Here is an 18,465-nt window from a genome sequence, read left to right as displayed (position 1 = left end):
GGATAAGGCGTTTTTTCTTACGCCGTTCAGGGGTGCTAATCACATAATTCACGGACCCCTGTTTTTCTAGTACTTCATATGGACCACTGTATTTGGATTTAAAAGGGTGTTCATGTAAGGGCAGGAAGGCCAACACCTGCTCCCCCACTTGGAATTCTCTAGGTTTTGCCTTATGGACCTTATCAAAATGCAGTTTCATTTTCACCTGAGCACACCTTCAGTTGGACTGGGCAAGTTCTACAGCCAGACACAACTTCTCCTTGAATTGGACCACATATGAAGCTAAGGGCGTCGCGCTCTGATCACTCAACCAACACTCTTTTAACACCTTAAGAGGCCCTCGTGCCTCATGTCCATAGACGAGCTGGAAGGGCGAGAATCCTAGCGACTCTTGTTTACTGTCCCGAACAGCAAACAAAAGCAGGTCAACTCCCTCGTCCCAATCCTTCCCAGTCTCCAGACAGAAGGTGTGCAACATGAGTTTTAGTGTCTGGTGAAATCTCTCTACCACCCCGTGACTGAGGGTGATAGGCCGAAGACCTCAACTGCCGGACTCCCAGGGTTTGCATTACCTGATTAAACAACCGGGAAGTAAAATTGGAACCCTGATCTGACTGCACCACTGTAGGAAGGCCTACTTGAGTGAAGAAGTGGGTTAAGGCTTTGATAACATTCTTCGCTGTGATGCGGCGCAAGGGAATGGCTTCAGGATAACGGGTTGCACAATCAATAATGGTTAGCAAGAACTGATGACCACGAGGGATCTTAGGTAAGGGACCGACACAATCTATGACCACCTTACTAAAGGGCTCTTCAATGACTGGGATAGGCTGCAGAGGGAATGGTTTAACACTGGGGTTCGGTTTCCCCGCCACCTGACAATCATGGCAAGTGCGACAGTAAGAGCTGACGTCTTTCTTCATCCTAGGCCAAAAGAACTGGGATAAAATTTTTGCATAAGTCTTCCCAACTCCTAAATGACCACCCACCCCATCATGAGCGATACTAAGTATGTCCTGCCGCAAAGGTTTGGGAATAGCAACTTGATGATGAACTAACCAAGGGTGATTGGCAGGAGAATTGGAGGGACGGAACTTCCGCATCAATACACCAGACCTAGTGTAGTAGCAATTTGATTCTTGCTCAGCTTCTGTCTCAGTAACTGACCTATTGAGAAAACCTACTAGCTCAGGATCCCCTGCTTGTAGCTCAATAAACTTACTCCTAGTGATGGGAGAGGAACCCAAACTAGTGACATCTGGGTTCCTATCTCCATCAGAACTACTCTGGAGGTTATCTGGTTGTGGGGAATCCTCAAAAAATTCACCGAGACCAAGATCAGTATGGTCCGGTTGGATAAGATTATCCTCAGACTTCTCACAGTCCTGGAGGGAAACTTCATCAACTTCACTAGTCTCTTCTACCTCTGTACTGCGGCTCATGCTACGGGTCACAGCACACGCAGGGAACAACCCTGGAAAGTCTACTTCTAACTGCACAGCATTATTCTCGGCAGTGGGACAAGATGAGATCACAACATTAGGAAACATCATGTCACCAACGAGGTCATTTCCTATCAATAGAGAGACCCCTTCGACAGGTAAGCTATCTACTACTCCTAACGTGACATAGCCTGACTTTATGGATGACCGCAGGTACACTTGACAAAGGGGAATACGCGACCCACCGGTCAAACCGTTCACAAGCACCCAGCTACCAGTATAGCATGAATCCAGGAATGGAGCAGCTTCTTTAGTAACAAGAGATAAGGCTGAGCCTGTGTCTCTCAAGAGTTTAACAGAAATGGGTTGACTGAATTGATCCAAAGCTAAGGAACCAGGAGAACAAAATGGTTCAAAGGTTGATATCATAGAAGAGGGGGAAGCATTCAGGGCAACAGTCTGACTGAGGGCAGTGACACAGGGCTCCAATAATTTCTCCGATTGCTCGGCCACCCTGACCAAAAGAGTGGGGGATCCTTGGTGAGAGGAATTTCTTTTCTTTAACTTGAGACAGTCGCTGATGACATGTCCTGGCTTCTTACAGTACCTGCAACTAGAGTTTGTCTCACCAGTAGGAGTAGATCCACCTGTCCCATGGACCATGGGCTCACCTGGGGTAGATGATGCAGAACCTGAGGGTCGGGTCAGTATGACAAGAGGCAGGGACCCCGATGTAGATGTTGGTGTGGGCCACTTGAAGGAAGTGAAGGACTGGGACGTGGGAGCATAAGACCTGGAATTTACATTTCTATTAGTTAAGGAATAATGGTCAGCCACTGGACCAGCATCAGCCAGAATACAGATACCTCTCTGATCCAAGTGTGCTCGAATGTCGCCTGGGATACACTTTCTAACTTCCTCTAGCAGGATTAGTTCAACAAGCTTGTCATGTTCTACATGGGCAGACTCACTTTCAATCCACCTCCGACAAAGAACCTGTTTCTGCCTGAAGAACTCCACAAATGTTTGTTTGTCAGTCTTCCGGCAGTTACGGAACTGTTGCCGGTAGGCTTCAGGAACAAGTTTATACGCGCTCAAAACCGCGGACTTAACAAGGGCATAGTCTCGACATTGATCCTCAGAGAGGGCAGAAAACACATCTAATGCCTTACCAGTGAAAGATCTATAAATAAGTTGAGACCATTGAGAAACAGGCCACTTGTTAAGTCGGGCAATTTTCTCAAAAAGAGAGAAGAATTTGTCTGGTTCTTCCTCATTAAATTTAGGAACACTGTTGAGACATTTGTCTACACTGAATGTTGAAGTATTACTACCTTGAGCCAAACCTCGTTGTTTGAGAGTTTCCAGCTCCACCTCGAGTCTTTTGAGTTCAACTTGTAAGGCCAAATTACTTGGTGTAACAATTTCCTCTGAATTTCCCGACGGTTGGGCTATGATTTCATTGTCAATAAGGTAGTTGAGGACAGCCTCTTCTAACCTAGCCTTATTCATGGAAGAGCGGCCTTCTACTTCATAATAAGCAGCGAGGGATTGCCACTCTGCCTTAGTAAGCCCCTTCAGTACTTCGGCTGAAGGTGAAGCCAAAAAGCTTTCCAGGTCAAACATGTTGAACTCAAAATCGAGTAGCGAAAAAAAAGTAACCGTGGCAGCTAAGCTAACTAGCTAGCTAATTAATAATATCAAAATGCAATAAACTGTGAAACACAGCAAGGGATTAACCAAACACCTGGTACACAAGATAAGGGTTAACTCACCAGTAGCTTAAGCAATAACAGGAGCAATATAATTGAACACTGTGAACACAGCAACTTGCATCCAAAAATACTTAGCGATGAAACAACACCTGGCACTTGATAGGACAACAATGGCGGTTAGTTCCGGGAAGGCCCCCACTTGTCGCGATCCCACTACCCTTAATACTTGGGGAGTGAATCCTACCCCAAGTTATTAACCAATAAAGGTACAATTAGGGAACACGGCAATAATTATCTCCACCAAAAACCTACTCAACTAAATGTACTTGAAAAAGTAAGAACAGTTGAAATAAGTGAATCACAAAAGATAATTAATTAATTAATTCGATTTATGTTTTAAAGGGAGTAATGATTAGCAAACATGAATTTAAGGGAATAAGTAATTGTATAATAAAATAAGAGTGATGCCGGAAGGGCGAAAATATACTGTAAGGAGTTAGACCAAACAAATATTACTTAACATTGCACAAGACATACGAAATATATATATACAACAATCACTGCAAAATGATTATCCCTACCAAACAGGAGATTCCTTACCACCAGGATCCCTTCCTAGGCCTAACTAAACGTGTCACTAATACCTGATACCCCTAGGGCATTGCAGAAGGCTGGATAAAGCACTAAGACAAAGGTCAAAGCTTGAGAACAATGGACGCGTCTTACCACTGCCGCGGATTTTCGCAACTGGCGTCGTAGGGACGCCGGTGAGAAGCGTGGGTACCAGGATTGCCAACTCGGATTTTCAAATGTCGCTAGACTGGCACCTAAAAGTAGCTAAATGTCGCTAAATCTTCCATGGAAAGTCGCTAGCTATTATTCCCCCCCCTTCAGTAATTGGATGCAAATTATATTTTCATAATGCCGACTATAATGGACGGAAGAGATAAGGCAGCGAGTGCAATTTCAGCCAGATCATGGTAAGGGTTTTCACCGTTCGCATCTCTGTAATTTGCCACTTCTGACCACAATTTTAGGGTGTTAGATGTTTCTGTCCAGATTGTGTGATGCAGTTTTTTCCACTGGAAATCAATCTTGGTAAGGGTGCTGGAATCTTCTGTAAATAAGTGTGCCAAACCAAGTATATCTGATTTAATAGGCTTCAAGCATTCATCGGCACTCAGAAAAGAAATAGACTGCAGCACACGAATGTTGTCAGGTAAGCGTTGACGAAGTTGTTTTATGAGTTCAACCCGTTCAAATGCATTGTCCCTGTAACCCCGTTGCTATATATTATGGCTCGAAATTAGGAAAACCGAGTTTTCATGGACAGTCCAAAAGTATCCAGAAAGTCGCTAGACTTCTGTGGATATCGCTCTAAAATGTCGCTAGAAAAAAACAAAAAGCTCTAGATCTAGCTACAAAGTCGCTAAGTTGGCAACTCTGGTGGGTACGCCGGTGAGAAGCGCGTCTTATCTCACGTGATCCAGACATTTGCTAGATATCTTATAAAATTAATTAATACTCTCTTGATTTGAACTTAACAGAGTAAGACAATGATGCATATTAATAACATACATAAATATACAATTAACCTAAGTAACTAAGAACAATAATAATATAATAAATACAATTAACAATTTATTAATAGCTTATATGAAATGTGCCTCATGCTATGCGACTTCCCGCGCTCTACAGGCACGTAACATCATAGAAAAGAATAGGTGGTAACTTGATGTCCAAAACGTAAGGCCGTATCAAGGAACTGCACGTGGAGTCCACTTCAGTCCAAGTTTAAGTTTGGGCCTATTTCCAGTCGTAGAGGATTCTTCTAACTCGTCAGGTGTTGGCAGCAACTGGCAACCGAGATCAACAGACTCTGGCGTCCGAACTCCACAGTAACTCTTGCAGGTTAGTGCCTCGACTAACTCCAGCTTGGGGACGTCGTCAAGGACACGAGCAATGTGGGTCCTGCAATTATATTTCCTTAACATATTAGCTTGATGTAATTTAGGCTTAGAGGAAGGGGGCGAGAACCGTCCAACAAAATCTATGGCTTCCCGAGAAGATGGTTCTGCAATGGGTAAGGGTTCAAGTGGAACAGGACGGACTCTACCCTTGGCGGACATACGTGGGCACTGATCACAACTCCTACAAAAAGCTCTAATATCCGCTCCCATACCTGGCCAGTAAAACTGATCATCAACCTTCCTATAAGTTTTCCTACGAGAACAGTGACTTACAAGAGAGCTCTTGTGAGCTACAGAGAGAATGTTACTACGACAAACATCAGGGACAACAAGTAAAAACCGACCTACTTTAGCTGGTCGCTTGGATGAAACACAAGACCTGTGTAACACCCCATTAATAGAAACAAACTTATAAACCGACCCATCTCTCACCTGATCCTCCTCCCCGGAAGTCACCTTCTCCCTTACCCGCTTCAGAGTGGCACACGAGTGTAGGGGTATCGAGATATTAATGTTGTCTAGCACTCAGGATGGAAGGAAACTCTAATGTGGTTTTCTTGTATAATATATAAGTTATATGATAGACAGTCTGGTGCTGGAGATGCTGTGTGGTGAGGGGCTGCTTGGTAGAGACGTGCGGTGAGTAGCTTGTTGAAGGAGGTAGATGTGGAGGAGCTCCTTATCATGGGGGACTTTAACTATGGCGACATCGACTGGAGAAACGAGTCAACCCCGAATGACTTGAATAATCCTGCTACTCTTTTTGTAGAAACTCTGAGAGATAATTTTCTGTTCCAACATGTGAGAGACCCGACACATTACAGAGGGGAGCAAACACCCAAGCCACTTGACCTCATCATAACAAACGAGGAGGGTATGGTGGCCAAACTGGAACACCTTGCCCCAGTTGGCACCAGTCACCATACAGTGTTGTCATTCAGATTTAACTGTTACCTAGTTCAAGATAAGGCCAGGCCAAGGTGCAAATATTACAAGGGAAATTACAATGGGATGAGGGAAGAGATGAGGGGTATCAACTGGCCTGACTTATTAAGGTACAAGAACGCAGACACTACGCTGAATATCATAACTAGTAAAATGACCCATTTGATCGATAAATATATACCCAAGACCAAGCCCAGTGCTTCTAGGAATACGAGGGGATCCCTACACATGAACCATGCGGCGGTCGACAAAATTAAGAAGAAAACCCAGAAATTCAAGACGTGGGTTGGGTCAAACGATGAGCAAGACAGGAGGATGTATGCAAGAGCCAGAAACCAAGCAAAGATAGAGTGTAGGAGGGCTGAAAAGGAGTTCCAAAGGCTGGTTGCACGCGAGGTCAAGTCAAACCCAAAGGCGTTTTACCGCTATGCAAAGTCGAAATTGAAAACGCGAGTAGGAGTATCAGACCTGAGGCTTGAAGATGGTAGTTACGCAGATTCTGACCAGGATAAAGCTGTGGCATTGAACAGCTTCTTTTCCTCAGTGTTCACAAGAGAGGATGCAACTAACCTTCCTGCGTTTGAGGACAGACGGTTCGAGACAGCACTGACCCACATTGTGTTCACAGAAGAGGGTATTAGAAATATACTGTCCAGGCTAAAGGTCCATAAGAGTCCTGGACCTGACATGGTGCATCCTAGAGTGCTAAGGGAGCTGTGCAACGAGCTTGCAGAGCCCCTGAAGATTCTGTTTTGTAAATGCCTGGATGAACAAATGGTCCCCAGTGAATGGAAAGTGGCTTATGTGAGTCCTATCTTCAAGAAGGGCGATAGGCACTCCACGAACAACTATAGACCGGTGAGCCTGACCAGCATAATATGTAAAGTACTTGAGAGTATTATCAGAGATGCAGCGATGGAACATCTACTACGAAACAACCTTGTAAAAGATTGCCAACACGGTTTTATGCCGGGGCGCTCTTGCTTGACACAATTGCTCAAGGTATTGGATATTTGGACCCATATTCTAGAACGGGGTGGTAATATCGACAATATTTACCTAGATTTTGCCAAGGCTTTCGACAGTGTACCCCACGAAAGGCTGAAAATCAAACTGGAAGGGTACGGAATTCGGGGAAATGTCCTAGCGTGGATAGAAGACTTTCTACATGACCGCAAGCAATGTGTGGTGATTAATGGCACGAAATCGTCATCTGTACCTGTAACAAGTGGGGTACCGCAGGGTAGTGTATTGGGCCCGCTGTTGTTTGTTTGTTTCATAAATGATATGCCTGACGTTGTACACTCCTCCATACAAATGTTTGCCGATGACGCCAAGTTATTTCGGGAAATTAAGAACCAAGCGGACTGTGAAGAGCTGCAGAAGGACCTCTGTGGGCTCCAGGAATGGTCGAAGGAATGGCTGCTGAGATTCAATGTCACGAAGTGTAAGAGGATGCACCTGGGGCGTACCAACGGTAAGGAGGCGTACCATATGTCCCAACGGGATGAAGAAAATGCACTAGTTGAGACTGTGTGTGAGAAGGACCTAGGTGTGTATGTTGACAATGAGCTGAAGTTCTCGGGCCATTGTGAGAAGAAGGTAAATCAGGCAAATAAATTATTGGGTCTTATAAGAAGGTCGTTCAGATATCTAGACGGTCCGTCCCTCGTGACGATCTTCAGGAGTGAAGTGCTTCCCCATCTGGAGTACTGTCACCCCATCTGGTCCCCGAGATATGCTAGGGACTGTCAGTTGGTTGAAAATGTTCAAAGGAGGGCCGCCAAACTGGTGCCTGCACTTCGGCATCTCAGCTACCCTGAGAGATTGGAGCGCCTGAACTTGCCTAGCTTATACTACAGACGGGCAAGGGGGGACCTAGTTGAGGTTTATAAGCATCTCAGGGGGCACTACTCAGTTGAGTGTCCTTACTTGGAGCTGGCGGACGCTCGCCCCACAAGGGGTCACAGCTCAAGATTGAAGAAGCCGCAAGTCCGGAAAACCGTGAGGGCAAACTTTTTCGGAGTGAGGGTTGTAAACTCTTGGAACAATCTACCAGAGAGTGTTGTGACGGCACCGAGTGTGAGCTCTTTCAAGAGAAGACTTGACCAACACTGGAGCGGGTTCAGGTACATTCAGGAGCCGGTGCATGCCCAGTATTTGCCAACAGTGCGTGACAGAGACGTGACCGATCGCCCGGGCGGCTAGCGAGCCGACCTTTTGGTGAAGAATATAAAGGAAAAGAGACGTGACCGATCGCCCAAGCGGCTAACAAGCCGATCAGTGGCGAAGAGGATAAAAGTAAAAAAAAAAGTAAAAGTAACCACTTGTGCACTGGGTCCACACTCTGCTGAATAAAATTGTCTGGCATTAGCTGAATAAAATATTAAAAGTGGTTTCCAAATACAGGGTAGTGAGGAGGTTAAAAAGGAAAAAAGCATTGTAGATGAATGCAAATGCTCGGTTCTTAATTTCCCGAAATAACTTGGCGCCATCGGCAAACATTTGTATGGAGGAGTGTGTGTGGTATGAGGAACTCCAGAGACAACCATTTTGTGATATAGAATATTATTGATATGGATATGTATTTTTGTAAGCTTCGAGGAGGAAAACGTAATTATGTCTTGTGAATCCGCGCTAGAACGAATATGGGGGGGGGGAGAGACGCCATGGCGTTGTTTACATCCCGGGGCCCAGTAGCAGGTAGGTCCCACGTATTTCTTTGCTCTGTTAGAGTGTGTTTGATAGATTGAGCATAATAAATGTTATATGAAGAATGTGATGATCTCGTGGAGGTAGTTTGTAAGCCAGAATAAGGCTAATTCTAGCGTTGCTCTCCAGACATTCACCCTGGAGTGAGTCTACACCACCCCCTGTGTTGGGTTTATTATGTATTGTTTAATTCCTACTACTGTGTGGTACCCATATGACAACAGTTGATGCTTGTTTTGTATGTATAATAACTAGTTATGTCTGATCTAGGTCCCAGCCTCTTCCTTCTCGGGTGATTTCTAGAGTAAATAATTGAGAGAAGACTACAAGTGTGTCCCATCCCTGAGTTGGGAGTTCCCTGCTTTGTGCTTTAAGTCAGGCCAACAGGTTGAGACTCAAGCTGTTTTGGTCAGGACTTGAGGATGTTGACCAGAGTCTGCTAATATCCTTCAATATTTAGGTAAGTAGAAGGAACTCTTTTTTTTGTTCCATGTATTTTGATAATATATAACAAATTAACTTCCTAATAGCATGAAAGAAGTTATTGTAGGTCGTAGTTATGGCGGAAGACGTGAGGGGACAGCCCCGCCTACTGTAAATGATTCATCGCCTTTAACCAATAATTCGTATATCTATGATAATAATTATATACATTGGTCATGTAATTGGTGAAAGATTTATATTTGTACTGTAATATCCATGTAGTTACTGTTTTAGTTAATGGATACAGATGGTTGCCACTTTATTTACGGTAAGAAATTAAAGTTAATCTTATATTTAACGGGTATAAAGGTATTCTTTGAAGAGATGACTAAAACCAGCAGGTGTTGTTCAATTTCTTTCATTTTTTCAATATGTTCTTACCATTATGATATATTTTAAAATCTAGGTGACATTTACTAGAACCTATTAAAACCTGATATATTTATATAGTTTTATTTATGACTTGTGTAAGTTTTATAATTTATTTAGTGAATTTTCGATCTTGCACTGGTATTTCTCTCACTGTTATTAATATGTTTTTCGTAATGTTTAGACAATCTAAGACATTTTTCTTTTGTGACATTTCCGCCGGAAATTAAGGATAACCGAGATATTAATTTTTCAATATTATTAGATTTGGTCATTCACGAGTGTTGTCATTTGTTGTTTACGTCTCACGGAGGTCTGACCGCCCGTCGCGCAGTGCTCCTTACCTCCGTGTTGGATTCTTAAGCATCTACAGCGCATGTGTGGGGGGTGGTGTGGGAGTTTCTTATTGGCTATAGGAGACTTATAATTGGGCGAGAGTTTTACGTCAATTGCAGATTTTCGTCGGAAAAATAGTGTTAGGTTAGTTAAGGTTAGGTTTGGTTTTGTTAGTTTGTTGGTTTTTTATTTATGTGATTTACCCAAAGAACTATTGATTTCCGGCTGAAATTAATATTAAATTTGTTCGAAACTCATCGAGTAACATTGAAAAAACATATTTTTAATATCTGAACAAAGACCGGTGCATTTGTGAAAATTTACCATTTATTTTACACAGTGTTACAGACACCTGCTCCAAGTGATACGCCATGACAGAAGTGTTCCGGTTCGGCCTCGTGCCCATCGCTTGTCGTGCCCGGAATGAGGACCGCAGCCGTGAGTACCGACCTATATGAAGTTAAATAGCACTTGCCTGGCAGGTAAATTGCCATCTAATTTTCAAACTGAGTTGTATCGGTATCACTTTTCTAGAAGAAGTTTTTGTAATATTTGATGATCTCCCACCAATCACATTTCAGGATGCAATCATTCTGCTAAGTTCTAAAATAGATATGTTAGGTCTCACCATTACCTATAATATGTCATGGAAGCCACACATCCACAACATTGCTAAAACTGCCTTCCGAAAGCTGGGAATGCTGTACAGATGCCGTAGCTACTTTACTCCTGAGCAGTTGCTTCAGTTTATAAGAGATTCATTTGTCCTAACTTGGAGTACTGTGCTCATATCGAGGGTGGCTCTTCTTCTGTCCAACTGTTAGATAAGGTGGAATCAAAGGCATTTCATCTTATTGACTCTCCTCCTTTAATTGATAATCTTTCATCCCTTTCTCTTTGCTTCAATGTTGCTTCACTCTCTTTTTTACAGGTACTTTAATGGCCAATGTTTGGTGGATTTGGCATCCCGTGTACTGCCGGCAAGGCCGTGGACTTGTAACGCTCGTATTGCCCGTGGTGCCCACAGTTTCTCTGTGGGCAATTCAATTTCTTTTTACTCTTATTTTTTTTGCCCCCTAGGCCCCATTGTGGTTCAATGACCTGTTGCTGGGTGGCCTATTCCCCGTAAAAAAATAAAAAATAAAAATAAAAAATAAATGCAACCACAGAATTCTGGAAGATTAGATTAGGTTATTCTTTGGTTGCTGTAATCTGCAATTTTACCTAAGTTTTCAGCCAGACAGCTGTCATAATACAGCATAATCACTGGGGGGGGGGTTCAGTCCTCTTTTTTATACCTGAGCAGGACTGGTTTCCTCTTCTGGTCATAACATGTTCAAAGCTTCTGATCTCTCCCAGTTTGTACCAGAAAGTAGGTGGAGTTAATTTTATTTTTTATTTTTTTTTTCATTGTTAGGTTTAGATTTTATTTAGCTACTTAGCTTCTCTGTAGTTTTGTTTTGTTTCTCTAGTTTTGCAACCTCAGTGCATGTGTGTGTATTTCTTACAGAAGTGGCATTGAGTCTCAACAACAATGAAGTGAATATATATGGCAGAGCTGCATCAGAGTGGAAGCTTCAGGAAACACTCCAGGGTCATGATCTGCGTGTCACAGGCATTGACTGGGCTCCCAGCACCAATCGCATTGTTACATGTGGAGCAGTAAGTTTACTGTGTATTTATTTAACCTTTTCATGTGGTTAAGGCATAAATAATTTAAGACTTTAACTTTATCTTTTTTGGTTCAGTTAGTTTTGTATTGTAACATATACATTTTTTCACTCTATGGTTGTACTTAACAGATCTATCAACCACACTTTTTACTTAGCAAGTGGAGTGGAACTTATAACAACCCTCACGAGCAGCTGATATTTTCTATGTTGTGTTATATAGTTCCTGGTAATAATGGGAAGCTATTCTTGGTGTGAAGGTTTGTACTGATTGTGTCACCTTAACCACTTGTGCACTGGGTCCACACTCTGCTGAATAAAATTGTCTGGCATTAGCCGAATAAAATATTAAAAGTGGTTTCCAAATACAGGGTAGTGAGGAGGTTAAAAAGGAAAAAAGCATTGTAGATGAATGCAAATGCTCGGTTCTTAATTTCCCGAAATAACTTGGCGCCATCGGCAAACATTTGTATGGAGGAGTGTGTGTGGTATGAGGAACTCCAGAGACAACCATTTTGTGATATAGAATATTATTGATATGGATATGTATTTTTGTAAGCTTCGAGGAGGAAAACGTAATTTTGTCTTGTGAATCCGCGCTAGAACGAATATACATCCCAGCCGGGGGGGGAGAGACGCCATGGCATTGTTTACATCCCGGGGCCCAGTAGCAGGTATGTCCCACGTATTTCTTTGCTCTGTTAGAGTGTGTTTGATAGATTGAGCATAATAAATGTTATATGAAGAATGTGATGATCTCGTGGAGGTAGTTTGTAAGCCAGAATAAGGCTAATTCTAGCGTTGCTCTCCAGACATTCACCCTGGAGTGAGTCTACACCACCCCCTGTGTTGGGTTTATTATGTATTGTTTAATTCCTACTACTGTGTGGTACCCATATGACAACAGTTGATGCTTGTTTTGTATGTATAATAACTAGTTATGTCTGATCTAGGTCCCAGCCTCTTCCTTCTCGGGTGATTTCTAGAGTAAATAATTGAGAGAAGACTACAAGTGTGTCCCATCCCTGAATTGGAAGTTCCCTGCTTTGTGCTTTGTTACACATGTATATATATATATATATATATATATATATATATATATATATATATATATATATATATATATATATATATATATATATATATATATATATATATATATATATATATATATATATATATACATACATACATACATACATACATACAGTCGGCCCTTAACATACGCGGGTGTTAGGTTTGAGAGATACCCGTGAATGTTAAAAATCCGTGTACTTTTGCCCCCCCCCCCCTGAAAAACCCCTGGCCCCCCATGTCCTTATTTACCATATATACCTGTGTGTAGTTCGAGTTTTTAAGACCAAATTATTTGGCAAAAAATTGGAGGTCGACCTCTAAACGGCTAATAGTTTCTTTAGGTTGAAAAATATTTACCATAACTACCAGTAAACTATGGAAACGACGCACCACCAGCTGTGAGTGTCGGTACAGTTGCCAGGGCAGATCTCTTGCATCATCATAGGAAGCCCAAAGTAGCCAAATGCATGGTATGGTATACACAGGACGATGTAAAACAAAGTATTCATTTTTTAAAGTTTATTTATAGATACTGTACATCAATTTTTGTTCATTACATTTGAAACATCAATCTTTGTTAATTAAATTTGAAACAAGTACAGTAGTTTTGTTGAAACGTAATGTACAGTATTTAATATTAAAATGCAAAAAGAGCTATAAAATCAATTAATACTGTACACCCGTAATGTACTGGCTGGCATCTCCACTCGTCCCTGCTGCCGCCAGTCACCGCTCGTCCCCGCTCTATGCCTCCGCCTCCTCCACATCGTCACTACTGTTGTATTACAATAATATTCTATCCTAATTCACTTGAATAAATACTACAATACCATATTTCTGAATATTTTCATTAAAATCCATCAAAATCATTTTCCTTGTCATCGTCTTAAGCACCAAACAGCTCTTCCCAGTCTTCTCCTTGAACAGGGCTAGAGGGTACGTGTTTTTCAAATCGTTTTCAATTAAAAAAATGTTACAGCACATGTATATTTTACCTAAACTGCACCTGAATGAATATATTCTCAGAAAAAAATAGTAGTTTTGCTGAAACGTGGTGTATTTCAATGTAAAATAGGATAAAATACATGATGAAAACAAAAGACTTTACCTAACCTTCCGATGTTCAAGATATGTTACTCGTTTTTTTAATAGTTTTTGGTTTAAATACTGTTATATTACAATGATATTCTATTCATACTGTGCTTGATATACTACATTCACGGAAATGTAATATTTTTGCTGAAATGACGTCCGTATTACAGTGGAAAGTGGGATAAAATCGTGACGAAAACAATGACTTTCGCTTTCTTTCGTTCAAAAGATGTTACCGTAATCGCTTTTCGAATGGTTTTCAGTAAAAAACTGTTGCATCACAAGTGAATTAGGATTGAATATTATTGTATTACAACAGTTTTTTAACTGAAAACCATTCAAAAAGCGATTACGGTAACATCTTTTGAACGAAAGAAAGTGAAAGTCATTGCTTTCGTCACTTTCCACTGTAATACCTACGTCATTTCAGCAAAATATTACATTTCCATATTCTCAGAAATAAATAGTAGTTTTGATGAAACGTAATGCATTTCAATGTAAATTAGGATAAACTACACGAAAACAAAAGACTTTACCTAACCTTTTGTGAAATGGTAATACTAAGAGATTCTTATGGTCATGGGTGGGCTTGGGATTGGTTCTATAGAAAGATTTCTTAGTAATGTTAAGGCATTTGTCTATGAAAGATCTAGGGTACTGAAGGTTCAAGCCAATATTATAGATATATTTATATTCCTCATCAATAAATTCCGGGCTGCAAATTCTCAAAGCACATAAAAACAATGATGAAAATACTGACTGTTTGACTATTATGGTGGGCAGAATAATAATGAATGTATGAACACACATGAGTAGGTTTCCTATAAATACTGAACTTAAAGGTGTTACCTATTCTGTGGATCAGACAGTCTAGTAAAGGCAATTTACAGTCATGCTCTAATTCCACAGTGAATTTGAGCAAGGGGGCTAAGTTGTTAAGTTGTGGCAGTTGAAAAGAAACTATTAAGTAATATTTTACCACCTTCAGCAGTCTGGTTTAGATATGTTGATGATGTATTATGTCTCTGGCCATGTAATGAGGACCTAAAAGCATTCCTGCCACAACTTAACAACTTTGCCCCCTCGATCAAATTCACTGTGGAATTAGAGCCACATTTTATCAAAAGCTTTTGATACGTCTCTGAGAACAATATTGCACTGGTTTTTATTGCTGACGGCGTTAGCTATTGATTCTCAAATTAATGCAATAGCCGTGTTTGTGCCTCGGTTCTTTCGGAATCCGTGTTGTCTGGGGTTATATTTGTTTTCCTGTTCTAGATAGTTTCTGAGTCTGCTGTTGACTATTTTTTCTAGTATTTTTCCTGGTGTTTCTAATAAGGATATAGGTCTGGGGAAGTGTCCTGTTGCTAGTGAAGCGTTAAAGATCTGTGGGTATGTTTTGAAGGACTGTTTTGTTTGTCTGACTTAGTCCAGGTGCTTTATTTTTAAAACTGGTTATTATGTTTCTTATGTCTTTGTGGTGATTGGCAAGGTTAATGTGTCTGCACTGATTAGTATGTTGAGGTCTATTGTTCTTGGTGGTTGCCATTTCTGTGTGTTTAGTGTAAGGTGTGTTGTTACCATCTGTTCTGTTACTCTACAATAGTTTCTGTTTCTTCTTCTGTCATTTTATATATGTTGCTCCAGAAATTTCTGAAGATCAGTTCTTTTTCTACAGATTCTCTAGCTTTTACCCCGTTGTCGTAAGATGGCTGTTATCTATGGAGTTAGTGCCCATTAGTTTTTTGTTTTACTCCAGAAAAATTTTGGGTTGTGATAATCGGCCTCTGTGTTTGTGATTATCTGGTTCCATTTGTCGTTGTGTGATTGTTTACATATTTCTTTCAGCTCTTCCTTTAGGTTTCTGAAGAGAGTTATTGTTTCTTGGTTCCAGCCGTGTGTATTTGTATGTTCTAGTATATTATTCAGTCTTGTCTGGATTATCTTCTGTTCGTGTGTTAATTGTGCGTGGGGTAGTGTGCGGTAAGTTGTTTTGGGGGTGTTATTTTCCATGGCTGTGGTGACTTTAGAGTACCATGTTTCCAGGGCTATATCAATGTCTGCTGTGTTTTTATGTTGATGTATTTGTTCGTTTGTGTTGAGTTCTGCCTTAAAACCCTCCCAGTTTGCTCTGTTGAAAGAGAATCTAGGGATGGAGGGGATTTGTATTGGTGATGTTGATAGAGTGATAATTATGGGCAGGTGATCGCTAGTGGTGGTTGGTCCAGGTTTCATGTGTGAATTCAAATGGTGGTGTCTATTGGTCAAAACCATATCCGGCTTCCCGGTGCTTCCTGCAGCTATGTAGGTTTCGAAATCTGGGCCCAGGTGTGTGATGTTGCCGTTTTCTAATAGGTCGTGTATAATCTTCCCCCTTGGGTTTCTGGTTCTGTGTCCGAGTATGGTGTGTGTCGCATTTAAGTTTCCTATAAAATACTGTATGCTGGTGTGTTACGTCTCATTAGTTTTAGTAAGTCACCAGTCGGGAATGTTTGTCGTCGGCAAGGTAAATATGTTGTTCCGATTGTTATTGGGCCTTTAGTTGTGTTGATTTCGACTGCTAAGAAGTAGGTTTGGAAATTGTCTATGAGTGTATGTTCAGTTGATGTGTGTAATAGTTGAAGAGTTTTATTTTGTCACTGTTTTTCCGTCGGTGTGAGTTTATGAGAATCAGGTCTGGGTCTATGTTGTTGTATATGTTTGTTAGTTCTGCTTTTCTTGTATGTGTCCAGGCCAGGACGTTGTGTTGTATTATTTTCAGTGTTCTGTTGTGCGTATTCGTGGGTCGCGGGAACTTGGTGAGTGTTGTTTGGTTACTCGGGTCTCTACGGGGGAGAGTGTCTCTCCTCCTTCAGTCCTGTTCTTATTTTCTTGAATTTTGATAGGTCTACACTCTCGATTTTGTTATATTTGCTGCTTATTTTTCCTCCACGTATTAGTGTTTTTATGAATCCCTCTTCTACCCTGTTGTCTTCGTATGTGTATTTGGTTGTTCCTTCTTGAATATCTTTTAACAGTTGTTACTGTTGGCTGGGAGTTGACTGAATAAAACCTGATTCCTATGCTGTCTCCGATGTCGGCTGGCCGTTGACCAGTGGGGTTCTCTCTACGCAGGCTTGCTGGTGTTGACTTCGCTGATTGGTCGGTTGTGTTCTCTGTGGTCTCGTAGTGTGTTGTGGTTAGTTGGGAGTGGGTTGTTGTCATTGCAGTCTCTGCTCCTGTGCAATTTTCTTGTTGTGTTATTTTATCTTCCCTTTCTTTGCTGGTGATTCCTAGACTGTTTTCGGTTATTATTTTGAAAATGTCTGCTGATGGGGCATTGTCTGGGAAGTTTACCTGTGGTAGGTTGTTAGCTGCAAACATTTCTCTCTGATAGTTTTTCAGATATTTCCCGTGTTAGCCCGTTGATTATGTAGGCATGTCGGTGTGGCTAGTATATGGTGAAGGGTAGACCCTCGTTAAGCGGACCCCTTTTAATCTATCCCGGACGGAAATCTAGATTAAGAGGACTGTCGTGTCAAATTTCTGGTTCTGGGATTGTCACGATGGAGTAGGCGGCGTCGCGTGCCATCTGTAGTGTCTTGCAACTTTGTTATTGCAGCATAGGTTTTGGTTGGGTCAGTTTCTATATGTTTGTTCGATTTTTCCTTTTCCTTCATGTCTTTGATGATATCCTTCCTTACTGGACATCGTGCTGCCAAAGTGCGGTGATGTCCTTTGCAGTTCGGGCATTTTCAATTTTCATTACGTGTGTCTTTAACTTCCGTATTTTCATACGTGGTACAGTTTTGTATCAACTGTGGTCGGTCTTCTTCATGAGAGTGCTCTTTGTACAGCACAGCTTAAGCATTCATTAGTTATTTTTGACAGATAACTAGTTATAAAGGATAGATCCTGAAATACTGTTTGATAATAGAGCCTAAAAAGAATTAATGAGATCCCATCCTCCTCCTTTGATGTCATCATAAGAGGTCAGTGGATTATGTGGGGTTGATTCTTCTTCCCGCTCAGTGATAAAGTCTGACAAGTAAATAATTGGTAACTCGTGTGCTGTGAAACCTTGAGTGATTTCCATACCTTCCAAGCCACCATGGACAACCTTGCTTTGTCAAACATCTGATCATGGGACATGGTTAGGGGGAAGTTGGCTGATGGTCAGTTTAGCCCTAATCACTCTAGTTTAGAGCTTCCAAGGGTTCCAAGCCCTCAAAGTTTGGTGGACACATTTACAAGTTAATCTTTATGATGTTATTAAAAGACATTATGCAGCTTAGAGAGCTGCCATCAGGTAATCATGGCTATGCACACAACTGTGGGAAATAGACATGAAATGTTGGATATGATTATGATGATATCAGCCTTTTCCTGCTATGGGTGGAGAGCAACTGAAACAAGTTGTCTTCTCTCCTTCTACTTTATAGTTAAGATTTCAATTGTGTTTAATTACCTGTTTCTGAAAGAGACTTTCTTGTTGCAGGTGACCTTCCTGGATATTACCGAGACTTAGTGTGCTTTGAAAAAGTCTTCTGGAGAGTGGGTCCAGGACTTACACCTGCAAACTTCCTGTTTCTTGGGTTGAGGTGAGTGTTCTTCTTTACTGACAACATGTTTGTTTATTTCTGTGAATTAATATGTAGTAATATCTAGATAATAT

The 18,465-nt window shown here is 41.3% G+C and overlaps 1 protein-coding gene across 6 annotated transcripts; it reads left to right on the top strand.

Annotated features, from left to right (window-relative positions):
* The first annotated feature begins 8,668 nt into the window (after nt 1-8,668).
* On the top strand, nt 8,669-18,391 carry LOC121875401 (actin-related protein 2/3 complex subunit 1A-like). Of its 6 annotated transcripts, none has more exons than XR_006090596.1 (6): nt 8,669-8,775; nt 9,055-9,244; nt 10,313-10,410; nt 11,483-11,634; nt 12,202-12,316; nt 18,289-18,391. XR_006090596.1 is itself a non-coding variant. In XM_042379953.1 (6 exons), exons 3-6 carry the CDS (start codon nt 10,344-10,346, stop codon nt 12,639-12,641), a joined length of 336 nt encoding a protein of 111 aa, XP_042235887.1. In that variant the 5' UTR covers nt 8,669-8,775; nt 9,055-9,244; nt 10,321-10,343; the 3' UTR covers nt 12,642-12,710. The 6 variants fall into 6 exon arrangements, 5 of the variants coding, with proteins under 5 accessions (XP_042235887.1, XP_042235886.1, XP_042235889.1 ...); XM_042379953.1 differs by lacking the exon at nt 18,289-18,391 and adding an exon at nt 12,596-12,710 and having other exon boundaries at nt 10,321-10,410; nt 12,246-12,316; XM_042379952.1 differs by lacking the exon at nt 18,289-18,391 and adding an exon at nt 12,596-12,709 and having other exon boundaries at nt 12,246-12,316.
* The last annotated feature ends 74 nt before the right edge of the window (nt 18,392-18,465 follow it).

The sequence above is a fragment of the Homarus americanus genome, unplaced genomic scaffold (assembly GCF_018991925.1).
Source record: "Homarus americanus isolate GMGI-L3 unplaced genomic scaffold, GMGI_Hamer_2.0 scaffold448, whole genome shotgun sequence".
Lineage (NCBI taxonomy): Eukaryota > Metazoa > Arthropoda > Malacostraca > Decapoda > Nephropidae > Homarus > Homarus americanus.
Note: the sequence above shows the minus strand (reverse complement) of the source record. Positions and strands in the feature narration are given on the sequence as shown.